This window comes from Aulonocara sp. 'chitande type north' Nkhata Bay, linkage group LG20 (genome assembly GCF_057382095.1).
Source record: "Aulonocara sp. 'chitande type north' Nkhata Bay isolate Kocher_YH1m ecotype deep benthic linkage group LG20, A_spYH_male_GT1.1, whole genome shotgun sequence".
NCBI lineage: Eukaryota > Metazoa > Chordata > Actinopteri > Cichliformes > Cichlidae > Aulonocara > Aulonocara sp. 'chitande type north' Nkhata Bay.
Genome location: NC_141363.1, coordinates 22,196,260 through 22,216,384, shown reverse-complemented (window position 1 = coordinate 22,216,384; position 20,125 = coordinate 22,196,260). Strand labels below are relative to the sequence as shown.

Below are 20,125 nucleotides of genomic sequence, written 5' to 3'. Positions count from 1 at the left end.
TTCAAAACGCTACGTCCAGATGAACAGAATCAACTTTTGGGAATTTACTTACTTGGCTGTATCAAGACATCATAATATTTAATTATTAATGTTGTCAAATGCTTTTGTTACGTCCCTCTGCCGCCCCTAATCTCCTCAATGTTTTCAGCTGGTGCTAATTGGCCACACCTAGTCAGGCACACCTGAGGCAAGCTTCCAGAGAGCTCACTTGTCTTTGCCTTGGTGGCTCCAGTCATTTTAGCCAACCTGCTATTCCATTTTAAGAAAAAACCTCTTCCTACTAACACTCTGGTATTCATCTTTTTTTTTATTTATTTTTTTTATGTTGTGGCTTTTGAGCCGGGTTGTAACACTTTTAATGCAATTCAATTTTAATTATACAGCGCCAAATCACAATGACAGTGGCCTCAAGGCGCTTTATTTTGTAAGGTGGACACTACAATAATACATACAGAGAAAAACCCAACAATCATATGACCCCCTATGAGCAAGCACTTTGGCAACAGTGGGAAGGAAAAACTCCCTTTTAACAGGAAGAAACCTCCAGCAGAACCAGGCTCAGGGAGGGGCGGGGCCATCTGCTGCAACCGGTTGGGGTGAGAGAAGGAAGACAGGATAAAGACATGCTGTGGAAGAGAGACAGAGATTAATAACAGATATGATTCAATGCAGAGAGGTCTGTTAATACATAGTGAGTGAGAACGATGACTGAAGAAGAAAAACTCAATGCATCATGGGAATCCCCCGGCAGCCTACATCTATTGCAGCATAACTAAGGAAGGATTCAGGGTCACCTGGTCCAGCCCTAACTATATGCTTTAGCAAAAAGGAAAGTTTGAAGCCTAATCTTGAAAGTAGAGATAGTGTCTGTCTCCTGAATCCAAACTGGAAGCTGGTTCCACAGAAGAGGGGCCTGAAAACTGAAGGCTCTGCCTCCCATTCTACTTTTAAATACTCTAGGAACAACAAGTAGGCCTGCAGAGCGAGAGCGAAGTGCTCTAATAGGGTGATATGGTACTACAAGGTCATTGAGATAAGATAGGGCCCGATTATTTAAGACCTTGTATGTGAGGAGCAGGATTTTGAATTCTGGATTTAACAGGAAGCCAAAACAGGAGAAATCTGCTCTCTCTTTCTAGTCCCTGTCAGGACTCTTGCTGCAGCATTTTGGATTAACTGAAGGCTTTTCAGCGAGTTTTTAGGACTTCCTGATAATAATGAATTACAGTCGTCCAGCCTGGAAGTAATAAATGCATGAACTAGTTTTTCAGCGTCACTCTGAGACAGGATATTTCTAACTTTAGAGATGTTGCACAAATGGAAGAAAGCAGTCTTACATATGTGTTTAATATGTGCATTGAAGGACATGTCCTGGTCAAAAATGACTCCAAGGTTCCTCACAGTGTTACTGGAGGCCAAGGTAATGCCATCCAGAGTAAGAATCTGCTTAGATACCATATTTCTAAGATTTTGATTAAAAGTTGCAACACCTTCCCAGGAAAGCCTCTCCCACCTCCTTTGTTCTTTGAAACCACAGAAAAGTTACAGTTTATGTTTATCAGGATTGGTGATGAGCTGGGCCTCTTCCACGTGTGGAGGCGTATAGTTCCTATAGTTCCTGGCAAAGTTTAGTCAAATTCCCTTACATAATGCCAGAGTTACTAATGAGAAAATGTCACCCATCAGGGTTTCATTCAAGCATTGGGCTGTGTTGAAAATAAGAAGTGAGACAAAGAGAATGAGACAGCACTGAACTTAAACTACAAAGTCCTGACTACAAAAAGCTAATCTGAGGTCCTGGAAGAGACGACCAGTGGAAAAAGAATCCAAGGTGGTAATTTTTTATTTCAAAAAAGGAAGAAATCATGAATCAACCTGCTTTGGTGACATCAGATACACTGAAGAAGAGATGACAGTCTTGTAGGATGGACACAAACCGCTGCTCTTTGCTGCCCTCCTGGCTGATTGTTCTCTAGTTTTGCTTTTTATCAGCGTCCTTGTCACGACTGCAGGTGAAAAAGTGAAGATTATGGCACGAACAGGGTGATAATCTCATCTCTTCTCCTTTCATAGAGGATACTCCAGTCTGTCCTCCGCTAAAGGAGGAAATAAAAGATAATAAAAGAAATTTAATTTGTAGTTCTAAATAAACTCTAAATGCATTTAGGACGTTTTTTACTCACTTTAAGTCCCTTCCACGATGTTATTTCTCTCTCCAACAACGTAGGTTACAATTATATTAGCATGACCAATTATGCAAATTAGGCGATGACGTCATTTAGCGACTTTTATGACAGCCAATAGCAATTTTCCTTACTGAGGAGTTGGCAACACTGGTCGTTTCTATGGTATATCGTTTATATCGCTCTCCCCTACTTCAGGGTCGTGCCAGTTTGTTAGAATCCTTCCTCAGAAAAACTGACTGCTCGTGTCCAGCCTGTCACTTGCTGACGGTTCCTTTCTCCTCGGGTTTCAGAGTTCTTTCACAACACTGAATTTTTGTCACAGCTACTTCACAGAGTTTAAGTATTAGTCAGGGCCTTTCAGAGGCCAACAGGCTGAGGCTGTTTCTCTGAAACGCAAGTGTCCACAGAAAAACATCCTGGGTCAGAAGCTCCAACCTGCCTCTGGCAGTGATAGATGTTGTTACTGTTTTCATGACCACGGTGTACCCATCTTCTGATGGCTGCTTCCAGCAGGATATTTGCTCACCTTTGGCCTCCTGACAAGTGGTCACCACATGTTTTACCCTGAACGGCTTTACTCACTCTGGAGATTTGTTTCTCCGGCTGGAATTAAACCAGCAACCTTTCGCTTGCCAAGTGAATATGTAACCAGCTACACTGTGGCGCCTGCTTCAAGCAGGATCAGCTCAGATCAAACTGCTTTCTGGGTGTTCATTGCAGTCTTGTGAAAAGCTGTTAAAACCTTTTTTTTTTTCGTGGTTAAAATGGATTTTTAACTGTTTCTTTTATTGTCTTTTTATTTATTAGGCACCTGATTCTCTTACCTTTGGTACGTGCAGGAGCAGGAGATTCACACCAGAAATGTGCAGCTGATAAATCTGCAGCATCTGTGTGACGCTATCATGTCAATGTGGATCACAATCAATGTTTCCAGCACCTTGGAAAAAGTGGCTGGTGAGTGCATGTTACATTATACCCAGCTAGAAGTACACAACGTGTTAAAAAATAAAATAAAGTGTAACGCAGGCCCGCAGTGATCTTCTAGAAAAAGTTTTTATACGATTCCTACAGAAACTTTTCCTCTAAACAGAGCCGTTAGAGGTTCCTCAGAGAACCCTCTCTTAAGTTCAGAGCAGATATTTGATTAAACTCAGCTTCAAGTTGTTTCCTATAGCGTCTCCTCAGTATTTTAACCTCATCAATCAGTAAGTTACAGATGTCACAGTCCTGCTCACGTAGCCTGAGGATAAACGGTGCTTTGAAATAAAAATTGCATCACGTTCAAGTTGAGGCCTCTCGCACCTCGTTTTTACCTGAAACTACAGCACAGTTGCGGTTAAAGGGACTTAATAAGAAGTTAGAAGCTTAGTGCTGAAGAACGAGACTGGGGTGACGATGGATCCTGTTAACTTGGATCTGCTGCAGAAACTGGATGGACTACAAATACTAATCGTAGGTCCTTCACCTCCTGTTCTTCTCGTGAACCACCAGTGGAAAATACGAGTCCATTTCACGTGTTTGTGAGAGGTGAAATGGACAGAGAAGCAACACCTTGTGGAATCTGTGCGAATGATTGTAGATGTGAAGAGAAAAGGGGGTCAAGCCGGTACCAGCAAGGTGTGCCTAATTAAGTGTCCAAGTATATCACATAGAACAGCCTGCCACTGAAGTTTCAAGTCAGAAGGTCGTGTCCTGAACAGCGTGATGGTCTCCTCTCATTTCCTCTCATGAAGGATGCTTCAGGGTCTTTCTCAGAAAACCCAGCTGTTGGTCTCCAGTCTGTCACTTTCTGACAGCTATGACGTCGTTCATTTCTCCTCAGGGTTTCACCAAGTTCTTTCACAACATCAGGTGTTTTTCACAGCAACCTCACACGGTTTCAAGTGTTAGTCAGAGCTGTTCAGACCACTAACAGGCGGCGCCGTTTCTCTGAATCACAAGCATCCACAGGAAAACATGCTGGAGCTGCTCAGAAGCTCCAAGTTCAGCTTCAGAGCTTCTCACTCTGAAGTAAAATGAGAAAGCACTTATTTATCACCTGTTCGTGGTGGAGCTAATATTTTCCATCCAGCGTTTTTTTTTCTTTTACATAAAACAAACGAATGAACAAACAATCCGCTCCTCTCGATCCGCACGCAGCAGTGCACATCCCAGTTCCCGTTTATTTCCTGAGATTTTGATCTCAGCTTGTACAGTTTTAATGAATGAAAAGTTGGTTGGGACCAAAGCTGTTACATTTTTAACTTTGAGTTGGGTTTAGTTGCAGTTACATTCCAGAGTGTTTCTTTTCTTTTCAGTTTACTTTTAGCGTTTTAGTATTTTTATTATTAGTGGCAGGGGCAGATGCAAGACGTTCAGGACAGATAAAGTACAAATATAACATTTGCAGCCTGGCAGTGTTGGAATGAAACATAATGTCCCGGAGGTGTTCTGTTAGATTTATGTCATGCAAGCGTGGGGGTGAGTCGGTGGTGTCAGTTCCTTCAAACTCCAGGAACTGCCTGCGCACTCCTGCCACATGATGAAATTTCTGAAGTGTTTCTTACAAGTTTACCCTTCCCTCTCCTCAGATGTATTTATTCACCTTCTGTGCCTCTAAACTTTTATTGGGGCTCTGCAGCCCCCTGGTGGTCTGTTGAGTTACTGCAGGAACACTACCTTTGAGACCCCTTCCAAAGGATCTACTGCCAGCATTACAATGCCAGATGCCTCAGGACACCCCCAGAGGTCCTATGTCTGTGCCACACCATACCTGGAAAATGCCCCACACCTCCCCCACAGTGTAACTGAGCCACCAGATACCCTCACTGTAAAAGTCAGATCTGTCAAAGGGGCCCAGAGGCCAGTACATAGGAGTGGACCCAAGCAAAGACACCAAACAGAAACAGTGATTTACAAGTTTATAATAAACACAAAGATAGCAATGAAGGCACTCAAACAGAGGGCGAGTGTAGTTAGACTTGGGAGGAAGGAGTGAATACCAGGAGGTGAGAGGAATATTGATCTCGGGGGCTCACTGGTGGAGGTAGAGGTCATGAAGCCTTGGGGAGGAGAACTAAATGAGTGTCTGAAAGGTGAGTGGGTGAATGAGGTGCCAGCCTTATCTTCCTGATGATCCACAGGCGGGGGAAAATGGTATGTAGTTTTGAATCCGAGGATTAGACTGCAGAGACGTGAGGAGAATCTTGCCAATATGACCAGCGTCCAGGTAATTAAGCTGCAGGTGAGCAAAGCGGTGGTGCAAAGCATAAGCGAGAGCACAAGAAGCGCTGAGGCCTAGTTATCACCATGAGGGAGCTGACTGACTGGTGGAGAAATGATGGCAGTGCTGGTCTCCTAAAGTGCCTCAGTGATGTCAGGTGAGTAAGGTAAGGTGAGGAACTGAGAAGGCTGACACAGGTAAACACCGGCAGGCAGCGGAGAAACACCAGAAGCTCACTCGGATCCTAACAGGCTGAGGGTTTTCCGTTAAATTGTCACCTGTCCACATGTGAAAACGTGTGCTAAAAACAAGCCGACGCTCAAGCGTCAGGCTGTAAATCTGACACTGTCAAAGCTAAAATGCTAATGTTGAGGCTTCAAAATGCAGAGACAGCAATAGTGGCTACATCGATATTTAAGGTCGAGTCTGCAGATACAGATACTGTCCTGTGTGTCTCCACTCTCCCCCTCTGCACATGTCTGAACCATCTCAGCCTCAAGAACTTTGACTACAGATGCCACCACCTTACAGTCTCCTATCACTTTCAGACCGCACACTCTGCATAAGATATACTACACCTGGGTGCACCTTCTTCCTCTCTTATACCACTCATAGTCCTTAGATTTAGATCTCCTCCACCACCCTTTCTTCTCTCTCACTGCCTTCTAACATGACTTCCCCCTTTCCTCTTCCTTTGTTTTGGGCTAACAGTAGCACAGTTTTCCAATGAAAATGAATGCCTAATTCTAACCCTCCTAAACTTAACCTAATTGTAACCCTGACATTAAACCACTTTTTGAGCCTCAAAATGCATTTTATCCCCATAAATGACTGTTGGTCATCTACTAAAGGTTGGTCATCATGTCCTAACCAGTGAGAAACATTTGCTCAAAATAATTATTTTCTAAAAGCAGTTATCTTTTTAATATTAAAAACGTAGGTCACTAATTCAGTTTTCCATACTTGTGTTTATAGTGAGTGAATTATATTGATGGGGTGTGGTTCGGTCATGCAGGAGAACTTCAAGCCTTTGCACTAGTTTCTCCTCCCTGAAGCTTTTTCCAGCTGCAGGTTTGGTGCTGACAGCTTCAGGTTAAGCCACAGATCACTCAATCTTCACGAGAAATGTGGCGTCTGGGATGTGAATTAATCTGAGAGACTCCTCCAGGAACACGGTTACATGGTTAAAATGATGCGAGACACAGAGGGTAAATAGAAGAGGGAGAAAAAGCGACGGGGAAGGAAGAGAAGAGGTGAGAAAGATATGAAGGGAAGAAAGGAGTTAAAAAGAAGGAGAAGTGAAAGAGAGGGGGAGGATAAGAGGAAAGGAAGGAAGGAGGAAAGGAGAGAGGGCACAGGGGGAGAAGAGCGAGGGGACAAGGAGGAAAGTCAGAGAGAGAGGGAGGTAGAGATGGAGAGGGGAGGAATGGCAATCGGGGGGCGTGGTATTTGTCGTGACGTCACACAGAGCGGCAGCTTCTCCTTTTAAAGCCGCTGGTCCCTGACGGACTGACAGACTTTAAATACCGACTCCGCCGGGATCTCTGACAGCTCTGCGCAGCGGGACGCACTCTCCTCGGTCCGGACGCGCTCTTCCTCCTCGGATGGAGCTGCTGCTGCAATTCCTCCACAGTCTGCGTCGCCGCCGGGACTGAAGTCGTGAGCAGCTCCGGTTCTTTTTTCTTTTTTGATTATTTTTTAGGGGAATAATAGGACTGTTCTCGGTTCCGCCGTCCTCTCTGTCTTCCAGCAGGCCGCCGTCTCCTCCGTGACTCTCTGTTCCCATGCGATTCTTCAGACTCACATTCAAGTGTTTCGTGGATTGTTTTTGAGGTCGCTGTCCGATCGTCGGTGTAATTCCCTTTCTTTTATTTCTATTCTTATTTTATTTTTCAAATTAAACCCCTGTAATTCGAGAAACCCCCCCCCCCCCCCCATTTTTTTTAAACAATAGACTTTCTGGATTTGTGACCTCCTTTTTAAAAAAAAATTAAAATAAAATAAAAACATTATTAAATCATCTGAAAAAGAGTTGGCGTCATAAATAAAAGACCACAGTCTGGATCCTCGGCGGCACAGAGGAAGAATCACGTTTCTTCTGGTTGTGAGTGAGGAAGAGTGAGAGGGGCCGAGGATAAAGGTCCTGACCCGCTGTCTCTGAGTGACTGTTGGTCTGTAACTGGCAGCTGGCTGGTTTAGTGGGAGTCTGAGAGGAGGTGAACACGAGGTGTGGAAAACTGAGACTGTGAGACTAAAAGGAGAAGAATAACTCAGTCTTTAAAGAGACAAAACCTTCAAAATAACAGCACGCTGAGGGGGACTGGTGTTTTACTGGTTTATGTGGTACCTGACTGGTTGCTTGGACTTGAGTTTTGGGGACTTCTAAAAATACAAAAAGCCAAATTAAAGGGAAAACACCACCCAGCCTTTGCTGACTGGTATCTGAGTGCTTTTTGGACTGAGAAACTGACTTTAAGGATTATAATCTGCAGGAATTAAAACACTCTAAAGTGGGAATCACAGCTGATTATTCCTTCTGGTATCTAACTGGTGTCTGGGTTTAGGAGTGATTTAAAAAGACTGAAATCTGAAGAAAATAAAGGGATTCTAAGTGGGAACCATTGCTGACTATTCCTACTGGTCTGACTGCTAGCCTGAGTGGGAACTGTGGGGAAACACCTGAACAGAAATAAGAGATATTGCAGACAAAACCTGCAGGAATTAAAGGGGATACAGAGGCTGAATATTTGGAGCACTTCCTGACTGGTTCCCATTCTGTGAATGATGGAGAAGCAGGCTCTTCCAGCCTCCTCCTGCTCTCTGGTTCTCCTGGAGGAGACCAAAAAGAGCCCCATAACTCTCTCTAATGGGGGCGGTGGCAGTGGTTATGCCCCTGCGGCCGCTAATGGCAGCCTCGTCCCGCTGACAGTGGCGGGGACAGGCGTCGCTGGTGGAGTGGTGGGCACTGCTTGTGTTGGACAGGACAAAAAAGGTGGTGTGGTCAACGGAGCGGGGCCTGGTTACCAGGAGCGGGAAACCTGGACGCGACAGATGGACTTCATCATGTCCTGCGTGGGCTTTGCTGTAGGACTCGGAAACGTGTGGCGGTTCCCCTACCTGTGCTACAAGAACGGAGGAGGTGAGATGCACCACACACACACACCTGTACGGGGCATGTGCACATCCTCACTTTACCTAATGGTTTCTGCAAGATTGCTGTGAGACAACCAGTGAGACAGACACTTTTTTACTGGTATCCACAAGCACAGATTCTTAGATTTGTGCTTGTGGATACAAACTGTCCAGTTTTCGTGCTCTTGGATGTGAACGGGAATGCTTATTTTAATTTTATAAGCAGATCTTTTCCACAGCTTCACGTTTGTGTACATGGGTGTGAAGATTTTCCACTTTTAAAAGTTCACATTCGAAGGCTGGACACCACCAGACATTTTTTAGGGATTAAAACACACATGCTGCATGTTTGAAGCTGTACAAAGAAGATAAATAATAGCTTAAGAGAAAAATGAAAGCTTTAAAGTCTTTTCACTTTAGAAATGAGGTGGGCCAGCATTATCCCACTCCCCAAAATGACTCCTCCTCTGTGTTTGTGCTGATGTCAGAGAATATCCAGAATTTTATCCTCCTCACAGGTCAGTGTAGGTTTCAGTTCACCTTCAGGTGAGTCCAGGACAGAACAGGAAGTTCAGTCTAACTGTGGCGTGGCGCTGGAGCTGAAAAACATCAAAAATAAACTTTTCCTTTCCGAACTTTTCCTTATGTCAGTCAAACCAGCTGTTTGAATCTCAGATTATTTTACTGAATAATTAAATTTGTAGCTGATGGGGGAGGAGCTAAAATACCAGGGGGCGTGGTTTGCTGTAGAGAGGCTTGGACTCGGTTTCTCAGTGACATAATTGGCTGCATGTGTTTGGATGGTGGCAGCGACATGTGTGTTATTGATCAGAGTGACAGCAGCAGGTTCAGCCGATCAGCTTCCAGCACAGTAACGTGTGTGTGTGTGTGTGTGTGTGTGTGTGTGTGTGTGTGTGTGTGTGTGTGTGTGTGTGTGTGTGTGTGTGTGTGTGTGTGTGTGTGTGTGTGTGTGAGAAAAGAACCACAGCAGGCATAGAGGGAGATACTGTTACTGCACGTGATGCCTTTTACCATATATAATACAACTGTGTGAGTGTGAGTGTCTCGAGTTAACTGACTTTTATTGAGCCTGATGCTCCTGCATGCTGCTGCAGGGTACATTGTAAACGTGAGGCTGGGCATGGACGCCTGCGTGCACGTTGTCACCTTCTCTCCAGTTTGAAGAGACTCAGTGAAATGTAGGAAAGCAAGACTTATATTCAAAGGAACTTTATTTCAAAAGAAAGGAATTAGCATCACAGGAGAAATGATTCAAAAACATGGATAAACCCAGGAATCTCCAAGCCTCACATCCAGTGGTGGTTACAGTTACACATCTGCACTGGTATTTAAATACCAGGACTGTCTGTCGATAATCTTAAAAGAAATCTAGTTGCTTTGAGCTCAGGCGCTTTAAAATTCAGCAAATCCTCAAATTTTAGACGCATTAATCAATAATCTAAACGTATATCAATAAAGTCACAAAAACGTTTGTAAAGCTTCGTTTTCTGTTTTGTTTGATCATAGATTTATAAATTGATTACAATTGATTACTTTATTTTTAAGTCACTCCAAACTGAATTCTTTTGGGCTCGTTGGACACTTACAGATGTGGTTTTAGGCGTTTTTCTCCCAGTTTAATTAAAAACTATTTAATTCAAATGAAGGTTTTTTGGGAGTAGAGGAGGTGTCAGCAGGTGGATTCATCACCTCTGTTTGTTCTGTCAAAGCTGAACTTTAGCAGCAGAGAAAGAAAGGAGAAAAAAGTTGGATCCTTTCACCTGCAAAGGTCTCGTTCACACAGTCGACCAGTCTGAGCTGGACGGAGAGGAGGAGAGACGGGAAAGGTCTGAATGTTCGCAGAGAGGAGGAGGAAGAGGAGGAGGTCAGGCTTAAATCACAGAGAGCGAAGAGAAGAAGTTCAGCTCTCACATTGCAGACCGTCGTCATGTGACTCTGTAAAGGTCACCTGCTTCACATCTGAAACCAAAGTTAAAGGATCATTCTGGCGCTTTTTCAGCCTTGTCAGCAGCCTCAGTTATTGCCTTCGTCTTTGAGAGACGACTGTGTGTTAACAACTGTTTAATGGAAACCACAGGGTTCAACAGAAGACTGTAAAAGCTGTGTAATGATTAAAAACACCAGGTAGAACATCTCAGAGCTGATTAGGTTAATTAGTAACATGATTGTTAATGAAAAAAAGCATTCCAGAGACACTCTAAGCAGGACCTGTTAGGTTTTTATTTCCAGCTCATTTTAACATTTTAACTGCTAGAGTAGCTTTGTGTGACTCACTGCTCAAAATCATCCTTCTTTGCCTTATACTGGTCCTTGTCACACTCCCTGGTTTAGCTCCTCTCCCTTTTAGGCTAACTTTCTTTCTTCTGACTTTTGCAATCAGGAAACGAGAGAAAATGGCAAACAATAGCTTAAAAAGGGAATGTGCGAGTCTAAGAAGACTGTCAAAAAGGCCACGAAACCAAATGTTGTTCAGCAAGTCAGCAGAGAAAGATAAATTACATTCATTTGTCCTAAGAAAACACAAAAAGCCAAACCTGTCACCTCCATAGATGGTTTATTTTGTAGGATGCATTAAAATTTCAGATGACGTCTCCACATTTAGTTTGTTTCACTCTGTGTGTAAACCTGGTGACTTTGTGCACCTTCAGCTGATTATTGTAACTTGCATGCAAATCACGGTGTAGCATTTCATATCAGAACACGAGGTAAACGCACTGCACACACGCTCCATCGCGTTTGGTCTGAACGCATCATTCCTGTGTTTAGTCGCTGACTCTGATTTAAGATGTGCAATCAGCACTTTATGCACACGTTGCACCTCTGAGACGTCCCCATCAGGCGGACATGTGATCAGTGTTGAAGCCGAATCTTGAAAACTGTAAAGACCTGATTTTCCTAAAGGTTGTTTTCTCCACAAGAAGGGAGGGGCCATGCAATCACTTCTGTCTGCTCGTTTGTTCGTTCACAGTCTAACATCCACAGTTTTCAAGATATCACGGTTAAATTTTCTATGAGCTATCAATAACAGCTCGACCAACATAAAACTTTATATTACCCATAATGTTTTATGGATCATCTTCAAACTTCACAACAAGACCTCGGGAGGTGATTTTGCAAACATCCCACACTGCATGAACAGACAATAAAATGTCAAGTTTTTACAGTTTATAGAAGGATTTTAGCCAATTCTGCTTCAATCAAATAGGTAATAATAATAAAATAAAGTTTCATGGTTCACATGAATTAGGAAACAGCTTTAGTTTCTATTGGATCATCTCGACACTTTAAATCAATACATCAGCCATTGATCGGCATAAACGCTTTCTTTGATCGGATTATTTTTTTTAATCCTTGTAGTGTCCTCGGGATTCCCATACACTTGTTTGCCATACACCTGGGGTCATTTTTGACCTGAGGACACACAAGGGTATACACCATTATAAGACACAAAAAGATTAACGTGCTACACTAGATTTCCATTTTACCGATGCTGACATCGGCCCTCGCCATTCACGCTCTCTTAGTGCTCTTGTGTCGTTTCTGTAAACCGGACGGTCTTGTAATGTTATTGCATATTCACGATCAATCAGCCGAATCGCTCATTGTTGTAACTTGTCTATGGGAAAATGCGCACATGCAGTATTTTGTGTTAGTGCGTGACACTCCCTGCAAACATGTGCAGCTCTCCTTTTTTTGTTTAAAATATTTGTTGCTGTTTATTCCTCCTGTTAATCTTTAACAGTATCTGGTTAAATTATTCATTCAGCTTTACAGTCTGGTCTGTAGCTGTTTTATCAATTTTTCCGCTTTATTCTTTTAAAGCTGTTCTGAGGAAGAAGGTTAAATATTCATAACTGATTTCGTCTCGATTTGCTGTTGCGTAGACTAAGCTGTAGACTAAGGCCAGGTTTTTGTAGCTACAGTATCCGGACGACCCATAAACGTGTCACATGCAGACAAACGCAAAGTTCCTGTTTCAAAAAGAGGTCGGCTAAAAAGACACTCGCTGATGTGCAGAACCTGCAGAATCGCTCATCCAGGAAGCTAACACACACGTTATGAATTAAATATTCCCAAATATCTTTGTGAGATACGTGTTTGAGTTTTACATCAGACAGACAAAATTTTATAAAACAATTGTTCGGCCAGCCTTTGGTTTTTTTTAAAAACACTGCTTCAAGATCTTGTTGTTGAGGGTTGAGGTTAGCTAGAGTTAGGTCAGTTTAAGATGACTGAAGGTGAAATGAGGTGAATCTTGGATGTTAAGAGGCTTGGCAAAGCATTAAATAGAATTTCTAGTACAGATAACGGTCACATGAGAAACTTTTAGCAAAAATGAGAAAACTCCTCATCCGAACGACCTCAAATATGGTAGTGAGCTCACCCTCGTCCCCAGAGAGAAACCTGCCTAGTTTAAAGTGGATCAGATGAACGGTCATCGAGTTAGACAAAAAGGGACAAATGGCAGTTTCCTCCATTATCAGTAAGGGAAAGTTTCTATATGTTAAATAAAAATGTTTTACAGGCTACTTTCTACTTTTATCTGAGTAAATGTTGTGTTTTACATCCTTCCTTTCACTCCTTTGTGTCCTTCCCTCATTCCCTCTGTCCTCTATCCTTTTCTGTCCTTTCTGTCTTCGTTGTCCAATAAATCCAAGTCACTTAGATTTATTATCCTGCAGAGCGTGTTCATGCTGCAGTCACCCTACCAAGGACAGACACAGACACACACACACACACACACACACACACACACACACACACACACACACACACACACACACACACACACACACACACACACACACACTATCATTCTCTGCTTCAGTGATTATAAAATGACCTGCAGCTCAGTTTCATCTTCACAGATCAGTTCTGTCCTTCAGATCGCTCGTCCGTCTGTGTGCGCCTCTTCTGTCTTTGAGAGGACCGGCTGTAGTTTAAAATATTCTCAGCGAGGACATTTTGTCCAAGCTGTTGTTTGTGAACGTTTGTGTGCATGAGAAGTGGATCATTTCAAGGTTCAGTTTGGTGATGAATATTATGAATTCCCTTTCTCTAATTCTTTCTGTAGAATTGAAAGGGTTAAGAAGAGGGTACCGGGATCCTTGAGGGCATTCTCCGAGTGCCTAAAGACTTACCAAAGGTCAGTGAAAATGTGCCAAGGGTCCTTGAAGGTGTTCCAGGGTACCATTGGGATCTTTCAAAGAATGACTTCTAGCTTCCACAGATCATTGAGGAGGATGCTGCGGATGTTATACGAGACATTTCAGTGTTTTAATTTTAGAAGGACATTGAGTTGAAGGCAGAAGACCTGGAAAGGTCAGTGAAAATGTTGCAGGAGTTCTTGATGGTTTTCTAAGGGTGCTGTTGATTTGAGACTCCATAAGTCCTAGAAATTCTCCCAGGGTTCAACCAAAGGCCTCCAATGGTGCTGCTGTGGTTTTTGGTGGTCCTGGGAGCATTTGCAAGGTTGGTTGAGATTATACTAGAACCTAAGAAAGATTTTTCTGGAACATTTAGGTTTTCCAAGGGTCCTGCAAAATGCAATTATTTGCTAATCATTTAAACTCTGTATATCTGATAAATAAACAACATATCAAATGCTGGAAAAGACCCTGGAATAATAAACAAACTGCATAATTAAGCTTGTTTGGAAACAGGGAGGTCAGCTGTTTATTTGACCATTCTCCAGTTACTGCAGTATTGATCTGCTCTGTAGTCAAGCAGTCTGATTGATCTGATCAGAAGTGATTGTTCCTGCTCTGCTTCATGTCTCCATGGGAACGTTTTTTTTGGTGAGGTGTCAGGGTCGGAAGTCAACGTTGGATACAGATTTTGTGTGCGGGTGTGTTTCCCTGCCAAATGTGACATCATCATCCCTCTCACCACGTGGACCTGAGATTAACAGGAGTGGCCTGTAATCTTTTAATCCTGTTGACAGAGCTCGCTCCTCCTCCTCTCCTCTCCTCTCCTCTCCTCTCCTCTCCTCTCCTCTCCTCTCCTGGATTCAGGAGACAGACACTATCTCTACTTTTAAGATTAGACTTCAAACTTTCCTTTTTGCTAAAGCATATAGTTAGGGCTGGACCAGGTGACCCTGAGTCCTCCCTTAGTTATGCTGCTATAGGTGTAGGCTGCTGGGGGATTCCCATGATGCACTGGGTGTTTCTTCTTCAGTCTCTGTGTGTTTATACATTTATACACCTCTCTGTATTTAATCAATAGTTATTATGAATAATCTCTGGCTCTCTTCCACAATGTGTCCTTTGTCTCACCCCCACGGCAGATGACCGCCCCTCCCTCGTTCTGCCGGAGGTTTCTTCCTGTTAAAAGGGAGTTCTTCCTTCCTACTGTCACTAAGTGCTTGCTCATAGGGTGTCATATGATTGTTGATGATTTCTCCGTGCTATTGTAGAGTCTTTACAACTAAGCTTGATTAAGCTTTATAAACAAAACTGTATTGAATAGAATAGTTAAAATGTTCATGTTCACTTTTGAAGTGGTTGCAGATGGAGGGACTTTTAGGATGATCTTCTTTGAAGTCCTGAAACGTGCAAGTCAGAGTTTCCTGAAAGAAGTAGTAATCCTGAACATCCTGAACATTTCTTCAGGATGTTCCAAAGGCTCAACGTGGTCTTGATGGTCCAGTACAGAAATTACTTCCATCAGTGATGAGGACTTTTTATAATTTTTTTTATGAAACTCATATAAACCTCGATTTAGACACAGAATTGTTTGGTATTTGATTTCTACAATATTTTTCTTATTTTTTTACGGCCTTCAGCTGTTCGTTGAGTGATGTTATGGATCTTTCTCTCTGCTCAGTTAATGTGGGCGAGTCTAATTTCAGCCGAGCTGAGGTTAGAATTTGGCAGCTAGTGTTTGTGTGATGTCACTGAGGCTCCTGGTAAGTAGACAGGAACCTGTTATCTCACTGTGTGTGTAGTTTTATGCAATCAAAGTGACTGAGTCAATTAGCTGGAGGTTTGTGTTTGATATCAGCTATAGAGAATTTTGAGCTAATTAATGATACTTGGACCAGGTACTACAAGGATAAAATCTATATTCCTATTTTAATGAACTGTTTCCATGTGAGCATGTATATTATATACTTTCACTAAGTCATGTGCAATTATTTAATAATAATCTATATCTTTCCCTCTTTTTGTATTAACTAGTTTAACCTCCAAACAAAATCTATAATAATAAGAAATGTCACAGTTGTGAAAGAGACCCAAAACATTTTTACCAGACGTGTTCAGGATGTTTCTATTGACAAACCAAACGTCGGCACTGATGTTTCACTGAAATGTTTCATGTATGTCAGAAATAAAAATATTTGATCAGTTGGTGTTTGCAGTTTGGAAAATCAGTTGAATTTAGGCTTATCTCTATTTGATTTTAGCCTGCTATAGTCACTCCCACTTCTCGTGTTACTGAGCCTTATTTAAGTAGCAAACATAATATCTGCACTCACACAATAATTGACCTTTTATCGGTGAGTTGGCAGATTGAATAACAGTTCATAAACCTGTAATGAGGCCGATTTGGATGATACTTAAGCTGCTTTCACACAGTTGCCCTTTCTCATACATGGCAGATAAGAGGAGATGGTCCACATCACTAATGGAAATGTTACAGTGAGCTGCTTGAGCAGACCAAGCTGAAGACGAGGCTGCCTCCTGGGCGCCTCCTGGGTGAGGTTTTCCGGGCATATCCCACCGAGAGGAGGCCCCCAGGCAGACCCAGGACACACCGGAGCGATTATATCTCTCGGCTGGCCTGGGAAACCCTGGACAAGCTGGATGGATGGAAGTTTAAATGTTTGTCTAAAAGGTCAACATAGCAGCAGACAACCACAGATTAAGAGTGTTGGAGTGTTTTTTCTCAGGTGTGTTAGTGAACAGTAGAGACACATAGACCTGCACAATTCATTCAGATACGAATTGGAAGTTATCAGGGCAATGACGAATCTCCTGCTCTGTCATTAGCCCTGTTATCAGTCTGTCAGTCCCTCAGCACGTCAGTGCTTAGCCCACTGACTTACCTCGGATTAACCAGCTTAGCTAGCTAACTGTAGCGCTGCAGCTTAGCGAGGTAACTGCAGCTGTGGCTCTATTTGTTTCTGACTTACTTTCAACTCTGAACTGACCACGTGTGGGACACGTTAGGTGACGCTACCACAGCACAGGGTGATATTATGCCCTTTTTCACGTTGGACCTTTTAACTGTCAGTCCTGTGGTTACTCATGTAATCATCCTGAAATCTTGGTAATTGATTGAACTGCAAACAACTGCACAAAAGCTAATATGTATTTTTTTTAACACAACATGTGACTTTCATGCAACGAGCAATAAGCATTTATACAAACTTTACACATTTCTTTGATGTTTTCCCAACGACATAACATAATGTCTGCCTCTAACATTTTGGTAATGTGTTTCCATGTGTAGCTACAGTTTTGTGCATGTGTGTGTCTGCTGTGGGTTATCATCAGTTTGGCTAAATGTCAAGGTAAAATAAGATTCTAGAATTATATTCTAGATACAGAGAGGTCAAAGGCAAGATTGTACAATCTAATCAGTAGTCAAAAGCTGGACTCTTGAATCTTGTCATTAGCCAAAGATTAGACGACAGAATCTCATCAGTGGTAGAAGGCTGGACTGAAGAATCTCGTCAGTAGGACTCTTGAATCTTGTCAGATTGGTTAGTTTATGCACTGCTGGCGACTTCCACCATCTCTGATGCTATCAGTCTGAAAAATCGATTCTCACTGACCGGCGGTTCATTGTCAGCTAACTAAATGACCTGACAGACAAACTCGGCCCAGCTTACTTTGATCGGGATTTATCTGCGGCAGCTCTAACTCAATTTGAAAATCAGAATCTCCATAGAAGATGATTTAAAATCGAACTGTTGTTTTAGAATAACTTTACTTTCGCTAGCTGGATCTACTAAACCGACCGAGCTGCTCAATGCTGATAATTGTTCAAATAATACATTTAATTTTCTTCTAATGGTATTTTCTCAAAAAGCTTTTTCGCTTTGATCTGACTGCACATCTCCTGCAAACTGTATTCAGTCTTCCTTCAAAATAATTTTTTTTAATGCGTAATCTGAGTTTTGGCCAATAGAGTACAAACAATCTGTAAAAATGTTTTGGAGCCGTCAAACGCCTGGAACTTTAAAATTGAAATGAAGCATCTTATTATCACATTGCTTAATGCAAAGTTAAGTTGGTGTGTTTCAGTGCAGCTGACTGTGATGAGGCTATAGTACTCTGTAATCCCATTAACACTGAGTTACTGATGAGCTAACAGCATTACACCACTTAGCTCTGACCGTGTGTGTGTGTGTGGGGGGAATTTTTAGCGAGCTGCTGGCATAGCCGACCCTCCCCCTTCCTCCATCCTCTCTCTCTCTGCAGTCATGACTCACTAGCAGCTTGTGTGTTTTCATGCTAAGCTAACCTTGGCTAACACAACAGAACAGTGTTTGACTATGAGCGGCAGCAGGCCTTCGCTAACCCACGTTGATTCACTCGGGCTTGCGTCATTCATCAGGTTGGCGTCATTCAACCTGTCGTGCGTCTCATACGTCATCAGCGGTGATGTGAGCTGCATGTGAAGCAGCCTCACTCTGAGAGCTGGTGGTGTGCACCTGTTTGTGTGTCATTGTGAGGACCAGTGGAGGTTTTAGATATTATGAGGACATTTGTGAAAAATGTGGACGGTTTTGGATAATGAAGATATTTGTCAGCACAGTGGACAGTTTTAGAAAGTGAGGGCATCTTTGGAAAAGGCCTTACATCAAAGGCCTTGTTGGATAGTGATAGATATTTTTTAATAGTGGGGATCAAGTTTAAGCTATTGTGAGCATTTTTTTTCCAATTATTGTGAGGACATTGGTGAAAATTGGACAAATCTTGTAGACATGTAGATTTAGATACTGCGAGGACATTTGTCAACATTGTGAACAGCTTTTAAAAGTACAGACATTTTTAGGGAATGATGGATACTGTGACTTTGTTTTCCGGAGGACATTTGTGTGGACATCTGTGGATATACAGTTTTAAATATGTAAGCTCAACATTTAGTTGAGCTGTTTGAGGGTTCAAACCTATTTTTAGGCTATAGATTAGAATACTAGCTATGCATGGTGTAAGCCAGGGTCCTCACAGTGATAGAATAACACATACAGTGGGGCAAAAAAGTATTTAGTCAGCCACCGATTGTGCAAGTTCCCCCACCTAAAATGATGACAAAGGTCAGTAATTTGCACCAGAGGTACACTTCAACTGTGAGAGACAGAATGTGAAAAAAAATCCATGAATCCACATGGTAGGATTTGTAAAGAATTTATTCGTAAATCAGGGTGGAAAATAAGTATTTGGTCAATAACAAAAATACAACTCAATACTTTGTAACATAACCTTTGTTGGCAATAACAGAGGTCAAACGTTTACTATAGGTCTTCACCAGGTTTGCACACACAGTAGCTGGTATTTTGGTCCATTCCTCCATGCAGATCTTCTCGAGAGCAGTGATGTTTTGGGGCTGTCGCCGAGCAACACGGACTTTCAACTCCCGCCACAGATTTTCTATGGGGTTGAGGTCTGGAGACTGGCTAGGCCACTCCAGGACTTTCAAATGCTTCTTACGGAGCCACTCCTTTGTTGCCCGGGCGGTGTGTCATCCAGCCTCGTTTCATCTTCAAAGTTCTCACTGATGGAAGGAGGTTTTGGCTCAAAATCTCACGATACATGGCCCCATTCATTCTGTCCTTAACACGGATCAGTCGTCCTGTCCCCTTGGCAGAAAAACAGCCCCATAGCATGATGTTTCCACCCCCATGCTTCACAGTAGGTATGGTGTTCTTGGGATGCAACTCAGTATTCTCCTTCCTCCAAACACGACGAGTTGAGTTTATACCAAAAAGTTCTACTTTGGTTTCATCTGACCACATGACATTCTCCCAATCCTCTGCTGTATCATCCATGTGCTCTCTGGCAAACTTCAGACGGGCCTGGACATGCACTGGCTTCAGCAGCGGAACACGTCTGGCACTGCGGGATTTGATTCCCTGCCGTTGTAGTGTGTTACTGATGGTGACCTTTGTTACTTTGGTCCCAGCTCTCTGCAGGTCATTCACCAGGTCCCCCCGTGTGGTTCTGGGATCTTTGCTCACCGTTCTCATGATCATTTTGACCCCACGGGATGAGATCTTGCGTGGAGCCCCAGATCGAGGGAGATTATCAGTGGTCTTGTATGTCTTCCATTTTCTGATGATTGCTCCCACAGTTGATTTTTTTCACACCAAGCTGCTTGCCTATTGTAGATTCACTCTTCCCAGTCTGGTGCAGGTCTACAATACTTTTCCTGGTGTCCTTCGAAAGCTCTTTGGTCTTGGCCATGGCGGAGTTTGGAGTCGGACTGTTTGAGGCTGTGGACAGGTGTCTTTTATACAGATGATGAGTTCAAACAGGTGCCATTCATACAGGTAACGAGTGGGGGACAGAAAAGCTTCTTACAGAAGACGTTACAGGTCTGTGAGAGCCAGAGATTTTCCTTGTTTGAGGTG

At 42.8% G+C, this 20,125-nt stretch overlaps 1 protein-coding gene across 1 annotated transcript in view; it reads left to right on the top strand.

Annotated features, from left to right (window-relative positions):
- The first annotated feature begins 6,901 nt into the window (after window positions 1–6,901).
- The window catches only part of slc6a8 (solute carrier family 6 member 8), a 46,278-nt gene continuing 33,054 nt past the window's right edge, over window positions 6,902–20,125 (top strand). The window contains exon 1 of the mRNA XM_086277534.1: window positions 6,902–8,527. Within this exon, the coding sequence (XP_086133660.1) occupies window positions 8,170–8,527 (358 nt within the window). The 5' untranslated portion in view covers window positions 6,902–8,169. The remainder of the gene's footprint in view (window positions 8,528–20,125) is intronic.